The sequence below is a fragment of the Nicotiana tabacum genome, chromosome 12, assembly GCF_000715075.1.
Source record: "Nicotiana tabacum cultivar K326 chromosome 12, ASM71507v2, whole genome shotgun sequence".
In the NCBI taxonomy this organism is placed as follows: domain Eukaryota; kingdom Viridiplantae; phylum Streptophyta; class Magnoliopsida; order Solanales; family Solanaceae; genus Nicotiana; species Nicotiana tabacum.
The window spans coordinates 15,718,250-15,731,043 of record NC_134091.1 but is presented as its reverse complement, the minus strand read 5'-3'; the positions used below and the strand labels follow the sequence as shown (position 1 = coordinate 15,731,043).

Here is a 12,794-nt window from a genome sequence, read left to right as displayed (position 1 = left end):
TTTCTCGTAACGTGAAAGTTTTTGGCACCTGCCATTTAATTAGGTCGCCTCTGACTGGTTCTAGATATATTCGTGGTCATCACTCTTTGATTTTGAAAAATAAAATAAAATTTATCGGTCTCCAAAACATATCCAGGATTGCAAGTAGTAGAAGCAATTAATATGAGGAGCATTGTGGGGAAGTTTCTTTAATCATACTTTGAGGGCTATAAATAGATTATTCGACCTTTTGTTGAAGATCAATAAAAAGTTTAAGCATTGTTCTGTTATTATTTACTTGCTTCAAAAAAACCCAACAATAATATTCGATCGTAACTCTTAAATTCATCAAATTATCAAGTTAGGAAAAATGAAGAAGGCAATTTCATTATCTGGCTCTTTAAAGTTGCAGCCTCCAACTTATGGTAAACTCATAACCATTCTCAGCATCGATGGAGGTGGCATTAGGGGAATAATTCCTGCCACTATTCTTGAGTATCTTGAATCTCAGCTCCAGGTGAATTAAACTTCCATTGTAACCTTCTAGATTCTTAAAATGAAGAGGACTTTAATTGAATGTCCTCTATATATAATGCTTTTTGTTTGCAGAAATTAAGAGGTTACACTATTACACGCTTATTTTGTCGTATGTATAAGGATTTTGACACAAAATGCAGTAGAACTTTACATTTATCAAAAAATCGTTTATCAAAAAATGGAATCTTCTCTTCTCAAAAGAATCCAAAATTCATTTATCAAAAAATCGTTTTTGTCCAATTTGTATAGTACAGTTTTTCGGCGGCAAATTTTATTGAACCCCGTTACCTCCCTTTAGTTCCGTTATAATTATCTTTTAAGTGACTTAATAGCGTAAAAATTCTTTTACGTCGTCTTGGTTTAGAATTTAAGTAGTGTGTGCCCTGGAACAATCATATTCATGTACATGCTTGTTACTTTGAATTTATATTTAAAGAGTTTCAAATTTGGATGAATAGGAATTGGATGGTGAAGATGCAAGGCTTGCGGATTACTTCGATATAATTGCAGGAACAAGCACAGGTGGTCTAGTCACAGCCATGCTAACAGCTCCAGACAAAGACAAGCGTCCTTTATTTGCTGCTAAAGACATTAAACCCTTCTATCTTGAACATGGCCCTAAGATATTCCCACAGAAAAAGTAACGTTTTCTATTTCTACTACTTTAGTTAAATTCTTGTTTCAAGTACAATATTATCTTAAATACTTGCTCTTCATTACAGATCGATGGTACTGTTTGGATCAGTATTGAAAACCTTGAAATCTCTAACGGGACCAAAGTATAATGGGAAGTATCTTCACCAAGTCATAGAAGAGAAACTAGGGGAGACTCTGTTGCATGAGACATTGACTAATGTGGTCATTCCTACTTTTGATATCAAGAATCTACAGCCAACCATTTTCTCCACTTTTGAGGTCCTTTTCTCTCCCTTTACCTCTGAGTTTATGTGAAAATGTTTTTGTCTAGGTTTTGATTCAACTGATAGATATCTATATATAGGAAAAGACTAACATAATTTCGAAATGCCAACAGGCCAGAGTAAAACCATTAATGGATGCTCGGCTTTCAAATATATGCATCAGCACATCAGCTGCTCCAACGTATCTTCCTGCACATTATTTCCAGACCCAAGATAAAGATGGCAACTTTCATGAGTTCAATCTTGTCGATGGTGGAGTAGCAGCTAACAATCCAGTACGTACAGTATTTATTTATTTTTTTTTTAACTATAGTTTATGGCCAAAATGTTTACAAGAAAATAAGTCATTTTCTGAAGTTTGGTTGCTATGGAAAATTTTACGGAGAGAATATTCTCCATCAAATTAAAGAGGGAAAATGACTTTCCTCACTTTTGTGCGGAAGCCATTTCCCTTCCCAATTATCTCAATTCTTGATTTTTATCCCGCTCTTGAGCATACTATTAATTTTTATAATTCAAAATTTTATCGAAACATCTCAGATTTGCTAATATTACTATCAACTTTAATACTCCTAAATATTTTTTTGAAAAAATAATTCACTCTCCAATCGAACACACCATAAATTCTTTCTAAGAAATAGTTCATATCATTTTTGTTTTCTTCAAAAAATGACTTCTGCCATACCAAACGCATTATGTATATCCTTCTTTCTCTTTTTTCTTTCCCCCTTACATGTGAGGTTTGTATAGTTGGAAATCTATATAGGAGTATATGATTTGGTAATTGCTATTTCAGGCCCTTGTTGCTACAAGCCAAGTGACCCATCAAATAATGACTGGAAACCCAGATTTCTTCCCAATCAAACCCATTGATTATGGAAGGTTTTTGGTGATATCTATAGGCACTGGATCAGCAAAAGTGGAACAGAAATATAATGCTAAAATTGCATCCAAATGGGGTATCTTGGGTTGGCTTCTTAATGGAGGTTCAACTCCAATTGTGGATGTTTTTACTCAAGCCAGTGGTGATATGGTTGATCTTCATATTTCTGTTGTTTTCCAAGCTCTTCATTCTGAAGAAAATTACCTTCGTATTCAGGTACAATTATATAAGCCTAAAAATAAAAATTCTAAGAAGTACTGATTGGTATTAATAGATGGATCGCCCTTTTCGTCCTTAAAAGTTGATCTTTGTTGCCTAAGACCGACTAAGGTTGTAAGGGTCAATTAAACGGTGGGAACTCCTTTTGGGAACTCCGATTAACTTATCTTATTGGGGTTCTCTCTTCGGATTGATTTTCTCATTTGATCCTAAATCATTCGACAATTTGAGTGTCTTAACTATCTTATTCTTGGCAAGGGCAGATTTAGGGTACGGAAGGGGTACACTATACATATCAGGCAAAATTCGTTTTATGCCTCTATATATTATATTTTGTATCCCCTTAACGCAGTCCAAAAGCATAACTTAGTGATCAAGAGGGTTCAAAACCTTTGTGAGGTTGCTCGTTTAATTCCCATTGGCCACAATCTCTTTAAATTATTTATAACCTCTTTAGTGAAAATCCTGCCTCCGCCACTGAATTTCTTTGCTGTTAGATGAGAAGTTGGGTAGAGAGAGAATAGAATCTCCCCGGGGATGGTAGCTTCTATTCCTTGATTGCAGGTTGTCTTGGTTTGCTACATAAAAGCAATTGATTGAATAACCTTTTAATACATTTTAATATATTGTCTCTTTTCGTCGTCTTTTCGTCTTCTTGAGCCGAGGGTCTATCGGAAACAACCTCTCTACCCTTTCGGGGTAGTGGTAAGGTCTGCATACACTCTACCCTCCCCAAACCTCACTAGTGGAATTTCACTAGGTCGTTGTTGCTGTTGATGTTGTTTAGTCGACATACAATTGAAGCTGCTTTGTTTGGAGATCCACCTATTTTCAAATAGAATTTAATTATACTTTAATAGCGTAAAAGGTTGTTATACTATCTGTTATATCATGTTACTTATCATGTTTTGCAAGTTATACCATTTCATGCTTGCAATAAAAAATTTAGTTGTAATTAGCTTTTGAGCGACCTGATAATATAAAGTTTTTGTATACTAGTGCCGTGTATATTAGTCAAACTCTTTCAAATATAATATTGAAAAAAAGAGAGGAAAGTTTTAGATCTTATGACTTTATCTTGACTAAGATAATTATATTGTTCATCAATTGTAGGATGACACATTAACTGGAACAGACTCCTCTGTTGACATAGCAACCAAAGAGAACATGGACAAATTGGTTGAAATAGGGAAAACTTTATTGAAGAAACCAGTTTCAAGGGTAAATGTGCAAACAGGCCTATCTGAACAATGCAAAAATGGTGGCACAAATGAAGAAACTTTGAAAAGGTAATTCAACTCTCTTCTGAACATTACCATCTTATATAGTTGTATATAGTAATACTAATACCAAGAAAAGTATTTCGTGTTAATTAATTAATTGATTTATATTATATTTGACAGGTTTGCGAAGGTACTTTCAGAAGAAAAAAGACTCAGGGATTCCAAGTCACCTCATACAAACAAAACCTCAGAGTAGCACATCATTTGTTTGGAGCACACAAGAAATCATTGTCTTACTTTAAAGCTTTAATTTGTTATAGATGACGGGTAAAATTCAATTTGTGTTTGATGTAAAGTGTAATTCAATTTGTGTGTTATAAAAAGATGTAACTTAATGAAGTATAAAATTCTTGTTACCATGCATGCATTTTCGTAAGGCTCAAAGCCTAGACCTCTTTGGTTAAAGGATGGAAGGAGTCTTAAGTCTCAACCATTCCACCACACTCCTAAGTGATAATCTTATTTATAGTCTTAACAAGTTGATGGCTGCTAGGAGTTTTTGCATATGTGAAGTTTAGGGAATGAATTGGATAGGTCTCAAAGGTGCAAGATAACGATTTTCTATTTTATAACAAAAGTTGTTGACTTTTAAAAACAACCTAATATTAACAGCCACGAACAGCAAGTCATGATATTGTTTGTTGTGTCTGCTAAAAATCTGTTTATGAAACACGTTTATAAGGTTAAGAATTACATTTTTGGAAAATTAAGCAATCAAAATCATGTCATTATTTAAATATGGAACACGTTTATAAGGTTAAGAACTACGTTTCGCAAAATTCAGCAGTCAAAATCATGTCACTTAGGGTGTGTTTGGTATGACGGAAAATGTTTTCCCATTTTCCACTGTTTGGTTGCACAAAATAATTTGAAAAATATTTTCATAGATATCACATTTTTCTGAAATTAGAGTAAAATAACTTCCCTAGAAAAAGTTAGGAAAATATTTTCCAAAAACTCCACCTACCCTCACATCTAACCCCAACCCCCTCCAACTTCAATTTTCTGTTTATTTTTTCGTTTTTCTACGCCACCCACCCACCCCAATCCCCCCCTCCCCACACACACAAAAAAAAAATTATTATTATTATTTTTTTGTATTTTTTATTTTTTGTTTTTTCGTGTTTCTAAACCACCCCCACCCCAACCCCCCCCCTCCCCAAATATTTTTTTTTATATTTTCAGTTCTGGCTTTTTTATTTTTCAGTTTACAGGTTCGAAATTTTACGTGTTCCAAAGTTATGAGTTCATAGGTTTATGTGTTTGGAAGTTTGCGGGTTTAACAATTATAGAGTTTACGAGTTCGAAAGTTTAGCGGTTAAGAAGTTTATAAAATTTGTGGATTCGGAAGATTGTTGGTTCGAAAGTTTATGGCTTCATGTTTATCGTATCTAAATTATAATTTATGAATACTCTTGAAAAGTTTATTTTCCTTAATTTGCGTACCAAACACCGGAAAATGAGTAAGATTACTACTTTTTTTCCAAGAAAACATTTTCTTAAAAAATATTTTCCGTTATATCAAACACACCCTTAATGGCGAACTTTTGGCTCAAATGTGCTTTCTTTATTTTTTTCTCAATTTTCGGAACTCGACATATATTTTTCAAAAATAATGTAAAATAATTGGTGTTAGGATTGCTTCCTTAGATAAGTTTGAAATATTGTTGTAACGACCCAACCGATCATTTTGACTGTTAGAACCCCGCTCCCCTAAATAAGTGTCACGGCCCAAAACCCATTAAAGGTTGTGATGGCGCCTAACACTGTTGTCAGGCAAGCCAACCTTGACTAATTAATTTAATTACCCATTTTAGTATTTTTGAAATCAAAATTTCCTCAATTAAATAGTAAAGATAGAACTCATAAAGTAAGTGATAAATAACTTAGCAACTAAATTACTAAACAACCCATAATCACTCCCAAAACTCGGTGTCATAAGTACATGAGCATTTACTAGGAATATAAAATAAAATACAGCAATTGTCCGGAATACAAATTAGACAAAAAAAATATAAATAACTCTGAAGGAGACTCTATTGACTGCAGATCGTAATATAGAATGTAACTCACCTAAGTCTCCGCATTAACCACACCTCTGCGCCCACAAGGCCGCTAGACATATACGTACCTACACAAAAAATGTGCAGCAAGTGTAGCATGAGTACGTAAACAACGTGTACCTAGTAAGTATCAAACCTAATTTCGAAGAAGTAGTGACGAGAGGTCGACTTTAACACTCACTAAGGGTCAATAATATGAAAAATAGAAATATTAAATCAACATGATTTATAGGATTAACAATAATTTCCTTAACAAGCAGAGATAATTAATTCTTTCAATTCCAATACTTTTCAATTTATCAATTAGCTTCACAAGCTGCAATATTATATCAAAGTATCGTGTAATTATTATTATTAGGAATAATTTCTGTCGAGGTCGTACAACCCGATCCAGAGTGTCGTGTACACTGTTAAGAGACATGCGGCGTGTTCTATAGATGCATCTATACTGTCGAGGCGTTCGGCCCGCTCCACAAGAAAGGATGACATTTTCTTATGTAACTCCGGAATGAGAATATATTTATTTTTATTAAGATTTACACACCATAATGTACAGTTTATAGCAACAGTTAAATAATTTGAGCAAAAATACAAGTATGTGAAATTTCAGTCTCTTATTATTTTCTCTAACAATTTACAACAAAAATTCCAATATTCAATTAACTGAAAGATGCAATTATCACAAGTAATTCATGATTTGAGTCCTAAACTACCCGGACATAGCAATATTAGTAGTTACGCACGGACTCTCGTCACCTCGTGCGTACGTAGCCCCCATAATTTACAACAATTATTAATTTAAATCACCTAGGGGTAAATTCCTTCTTATAAGGTTAGACAAGAGACTTACCTCGCTCCGAAATTCCATAGCCGGCTCCCAAGCCTTTCAAATAACTCGACCGACGCCCAACGCTCCAAAACTCGCTTTCGCTTTATTAATATTTACAAGCTTTTAATCCTCTTCCGACATTGTAACATTGATTAAAATGCTCATACGCCACCAACAATTTGATATCTACAATTATAATCCCAATTATAATCAAAATATGACTCAAAAATATTTATCAATATCTATTTATGGCTCACAAGTTGGCTACAAGCCTCCAGCTCAAATCGTCTAATTGGTTCACTTACTAGCACATTCAACTCCATTCTTATCATTTAATACCCATTTGAAATCATAAATGATATTACATTAATTCTCCAATACCGCCAAATTACTATTCATCGTCTTCCTTAACCAACATTTCCAAAATATTTAATTTGGTGATACTTAGTTGAACACTTCCAACTAAGCTAGAAAATGATTTCATAGGTTCATTGCATCCTTTAATATCATTTCTAAGAACACTATTTATCTTTCCCTCATTTTCTCAAGAACATTATTCATGCCATGAACTAGGGTTTATGAAATCAATTATCCAACCATAACAACTTGAAATAAATATTAGAATTACTCTCACCGACTCATAAGAAATGATCTTGAAGCATTAGTATTACCTTCTTGAAGTTTTTTCTTAAAATTCCAATGTTTGGGAAATTTGGTATTCTTGAACAACTTGAAAGATTTCTAGGGATTTCAAAGATTGAAGGATGTTAATACTAATGTTAATAGGATGTTATTAACTTAAAATATCCAAAAAAACTCACCTTGTATTCTTAAGTAGTCCCCAAGGTCGAATCCACCATGAAAGAACCAATCCCTAGCTTAAGAAAATCCCCAAAAATGGTTGCTGCCCATGACTGCCTTATATAGGCATAGGTGCTTCAGCGAGTTGTACCTTGCGCTGTGCAGGTTGTACCGCGTATTACAAGTTTTCCCTTGCTGGATACCTTTTACTAAAACGTCCATAACTCCTTGTAGAAATATCCAAATGACTAACGGTTTAAAGCGTTAGAAACTAGACTCGAAGATCTTTCATTTGATAGGTTGTCCACCATCTATGTCAAGTTGAAAATTACATGATAGACTAAAGTTCCAAATGAGTACACACAAAACCTAACTTTGATATATATAACTTGACTTAGACTTAGGGCTCTCCTTAGAACCCACATCACTTATAATATGACTCGTACACTTATTAACATACGAACCTGCTGGAATTTTCAAATCCCGATTCTGAGGTCGTTTACTCAAAAATTCCAACCTTAGTCAATTCTTCCAACTTAAAGCTTTTGAAATGAGAATTTTCTTTCCAAATCAACTCCGAACTTTACAAAATTAAATTTCGACCACATGTACAAGTCATAATACCTGAAGTGAAGCTACTCAGGGTCTCAAACCACCAAACGACGCGCTAGAGCTCAAAACGACCGGTCGGGTCGTTACATTCTCTTCCACTTAAACATACGTTCGTCCTCGAACGTGCTAAGAACTGCTGTGGAGTTGTCTGAAATCATTGTTTTACACATCGTGCACCTACCCGTGCTACCAAAAATAGTTGAGCTCACTAGCTCGAGCCAGTCTAAAGATTCTTTTTTTTTTTTGGTCAAATAAGCCTTAGAGCCCAATTCCAACATCCGAAATTCTCCGCCAAGCCTGTTTCCATCATCCGAACACCATATCAATCACTACATGATGCACTAATATATGGTTGCATACCTTTGCTAAATCCACACCATGCACCGCATAATTCACATAACCATAATAACATCCTCTGATAGCTCTAGCCAAAATTCCACAAATCCGTTGCCCACAACTTACCTCATGAAGCATATAAAGCATGCTCCAACTCTTGAAATGCTACCACGACAGAAGAGATGTGTAGAAATTCATTACCAACTACCGAATTAACAAATCATGGAGTCTCTCCTCCAGACAAGGACCATCACCTCATTCTGAACTGAATAGCGATATTTGTTCTTTAATATACCTTATATAAATCTGATTGCACTTATTTCAGGTCTAGTAGTCTCGTCTCACCCAGTATAAGCTACACATGCAATAATCCACTTCAAACACTGACCAAGATCTCGTATGACACCAACAATGCTCCAATTGGCTACAAACTCGAATATGATACATAAGGAAAAATGAACTCTGGAAAGAGCTACTCAACTAGCGTAACTAATTTAACAACTGAAAAGATGTCATGAATCTTTCTCAGAAAATGTGGACAAAACACACATGAATAGATATAGGGAACTGTGCTCAACATCACGCTATTTCGGCATGCAACCCAATTCACATATGATACCCGTGGCGGCGTGCCACCCGATCCACACTTAATAATCTAAGTAAAACACACCTCGAACCATAACTCTTATACTCACGAATGCCTAAATATCAACCATAAGCACGCCAAGTGCATAATACGAATCCTGGGGGGACGGGTAGCGTCATACGCTATAAAACCCAAACATAACTAAGGTGCGATATATGATCTGCATCTCGAGAGCCACCATGCTTACATAATACCACCGTTGTGCGGGACCTCAACACATTGTACAAATAATCAAGCCTCCCCACAGCCCACACGGCACTATAAAGTACCACATGAAATAGTTGGCAACGAAATTAACATCCCACGCCCGAATATTCTTCCATAATGAATGTTATGCTGCATGAACACACCCTGGCTGGTGTATAGTACACATCCACATTTGGACCCATCAACAGAACTCAAACCGATTTTTTTTATCATATCACGCTTGGGTAAATAATCTTCCAGGATCCACAATGACCCCTTTTCCTATGACACGCAAGAACAACCATCGAATTCGAAACAAAATTTAACAATTATCAACCAACTGAATAGAGCGCCCTTCAGGCATAATTTCTCAAATTAGTGATAGTACCACAATCTCCATGCTTGTTCTCAATCCCTGATCATTTAAGTGACTATAGGTCATACTCATACATTCTTCCCGTGGAATACGCTCCCATGACCTTCCGCACCAGATAACAAGTCTGCACATCCATACCACTGGCCACACAAATGTTGTAGAGCAAAATCGGAAATCCACAAATCAATACATAAATCCTCTCAGACAGGACAACAATCTCAGGTGACGCTAAAAACAATACCAGCTTACTCTAAACATTTGAATCCTTCCCTGCTCGTCCGAGCTCGTGACATCCCTATCAACACCGAACTGCAACCTCGATCCTCAACTTCCAATTTCCATACCACTCACCGCACTTATCATGCCGCTAAGCGATAAATACGCGTATTCACCATAACCCTTGAATTACTAGTAGAATTAAACACTTCATTGGCTAGAACCTTCCACTTAGCATCATTTCAGAAGGGCCAATGCAACACGCAACTGAATTTCCCCAAATAGTAGAAAAAACACAACCTCAAACTGTGATCTCAACCATCATAACTCTTCTGGACTCCATTTATACAACAAAGAAATTTGAATCAACTACCTCCAAATAAATCAAATTACATCGGTCATCAAGCCTCACACGTACCGCTACAACCCTTGTATAACTTAACAAGCTAAAGGAACTGATCATCGCCACCATCATGCCAATTCAACCATTGCTAACCAATCCAAGTTCTTCTAATTTACTCTGGACTTGCCCTAGGAATAATAATAGCTCCATTCAAAATATCATGGACCCAAATCCGCACTCATCCTGAGTGACCTCATTTCATCAGACCACGTTGTCTCCAAAACCCACAAACCATCTCATACCCTCCTTATGCGCATATTCGCATCTTCAACTGGTACACCTATTCTGGAAAATCTCTCTATGAATCCGAAGTTATTTTCTTCCATTCCTCCAATGCTATACCGCAACCCGAAGATAACGTAGAACACTCCAAGTCGCTTTCATAATCTGCTGCAAAAGCTCGATACTTAACCATACTACATGCTCAAAATCCTTAGGCACCGCACTTTAACTTTTGAATCCACTAGGACCGTTGTTGAGAGTCACCCATTCTGACTTGGTCTCGAATATAATCAACTCCAAGGCTCTTCTAGCAATTGAACACTTTCTCAAAGAAGCACCCGGCCGAATCACCTTCCTTATGCATCACATCAACACGAAGCATAGAATCTGAGTCTTCCCAAAGCCTGAACATGAATCGATAAGGCCAAATATGGCACACATTCCCCAAATCCTTTTCTCAAATTACCACTGATGTTTTCTTTTCTTAGTTGTAATGACCCACCAATACACCGATAACCAGAAACCTCACAAATAGACAACCATGCAATCCAATTGTAGATGGTGGGGCTCTCCCACTTAGCTTGAAGCTACAATTACATAATTCTGGAACCCACTAATACTCATTATCCCCCATTGACACAATCTCGCTTAATCGACCCACCAATTTCCTTGAAATCCTTAAGTTAAACATTTCATGAACATTCTGAATCACTAGCCACATTCATATACTTGACCTCTTACTGGATAGTCAGTAAAATTCTTTGTAGAAGCTCCATCAACACCCTGCAAACAACTAATCTGTTTACGGAAGATATCCCACCTATGGAAATTCCATGCCGACATCCTTCAATAATGCTGCACCGAGTACTATTACCACAAAACCAATAAACCATCATGAGCTCGTGCTCGTTAACCAGCTGTACAATTCCGTTCACTCCCCGTTGACATTAACTAATGGTGGGACAATACATTCCAATCCAAAGTCATGTTGTATCTTGCTTCCTATTAAGCAACTCCTTCCTGTCGCACCCAATCTTCCTCAATATAGTAGCCAATATTCCAAATAAAGCCCGTAAACCTAGTCATTGTCCACCATGAATACCAAATTACTCAAAACTTTCCCCAAGGCGTGTAGCTATCCTACTACAAAACCCATATGTTACTTTGCCGCTCTCCCACTTTGGTCAAACCCTCTCCTTTAAGCAACTACTCGACTTCTGTTTCTCACACTTCGCCTTCTAGGAACTTAACCACCACAAGACACCTCCCATATGTCATTCTTCATCCTCCGCTGCCCAGTCGTTGCCTTAACTCAAAATTCGTCTCTGTAGTACTTGAACCAATAGATCACTACCAGCTTTAAACCTCTCCGAAGATCATCCTTCTTGAGCCATCATCACTAGGAACACCGATTCAATCCTGAACCACTACACACCACGATTTCTGACAACTGCTTCCCCGACACCAATTCCTAACACCCCGCCGTAAAGGCGAGTTGAAGAAAACCATAACACCGGCGAACCTTAACGCATTTAACAAGGAGATGACACCACATCACAATTGAGAACTCTATCATGCTTGAAAATATCAAGCCTCATTACTCCATCAACCCCAAACCTGGACATTCATAGTACGATTACCTTTCCTTTGCTGGGATTAAACGCCGAACCCCTACATCGTGTACTAAAAAAAAACCTTCTTTCAAGTCGTTCACTGTGTCAACACATAAACGAGCACCTCGCCATTACATCAATTCCGCGAGATAATAACTCATGAATTTCGTAAAAACCTATGCATAGCCTCAAAACCATCCGAAATATAGCTACTGAGCTGGAATGACAGAACAATGTTCTGCAAGGCGACGACAATAGATCAATCAATTACGTAGGGAGAAACATCCTGCACCACATCTGTAATACCATTATAATTCCTCAATTCCCGATTTATAACAATCATTTCACGTCGCACAAGATTTAATAGGAAAGAAACAAAGGCATAAGCCTCAAAGAAATGAAATCGCACGATGAGGAATCAAGAAGGGAAGTGCTCCTAACAATCATGTAGCCTCTCGAAGATAGGTAAATATGTCTCTGTACCGATCCGCAAGACTCTACTAGACTTGCTCATGACTCGTGAGACCTAAGTGAACCTAATGCTCTGATACCATGTTATCACGACCCAAAACCCATTAAAAGTCGTGATGGCGCCTAACACCAATGTCAGGCAAGATAACCTTGACTAATTAATTTAATTACCCATTTTAGTATTTTTGAAATCAAAATT

The 12,794-nt window shown here is 36.6% G+C and overlaps 1 protein-coding gene across 1 annotated transcript; it reads left to right on the top strand.

Annotated features, from left to right (window-relative positions):
• Nucleotides 1-272: 272 nt before the first annotated feature.
• Nucleotides 273-4,168, top strand: LOC107814822 (patatin-like protein 2). Its single transcript, XM_075226190.1, has 7 exons — nt 273-496; nt 975-1,156; nt 1,239-1,431; nt 1,550-1,711; nt 2,233-2,535; nt 3,652-3,827; nt 3,942-4,168. The coding sequence occupies exons 1-7, from the start codon at nt 350-352 to the stop codon at nt 4,015-4,017; spliced, it is 1,239 nt and encodes a 412-aa protein (XP_075082291.1). The 5' UTR covers nt 273-349; the 3' UTR covers nt 4,018-4,168.
• The last annotated feature ends 8,626 nt before the right edge of the window (nt 4,169-12,794 follow it).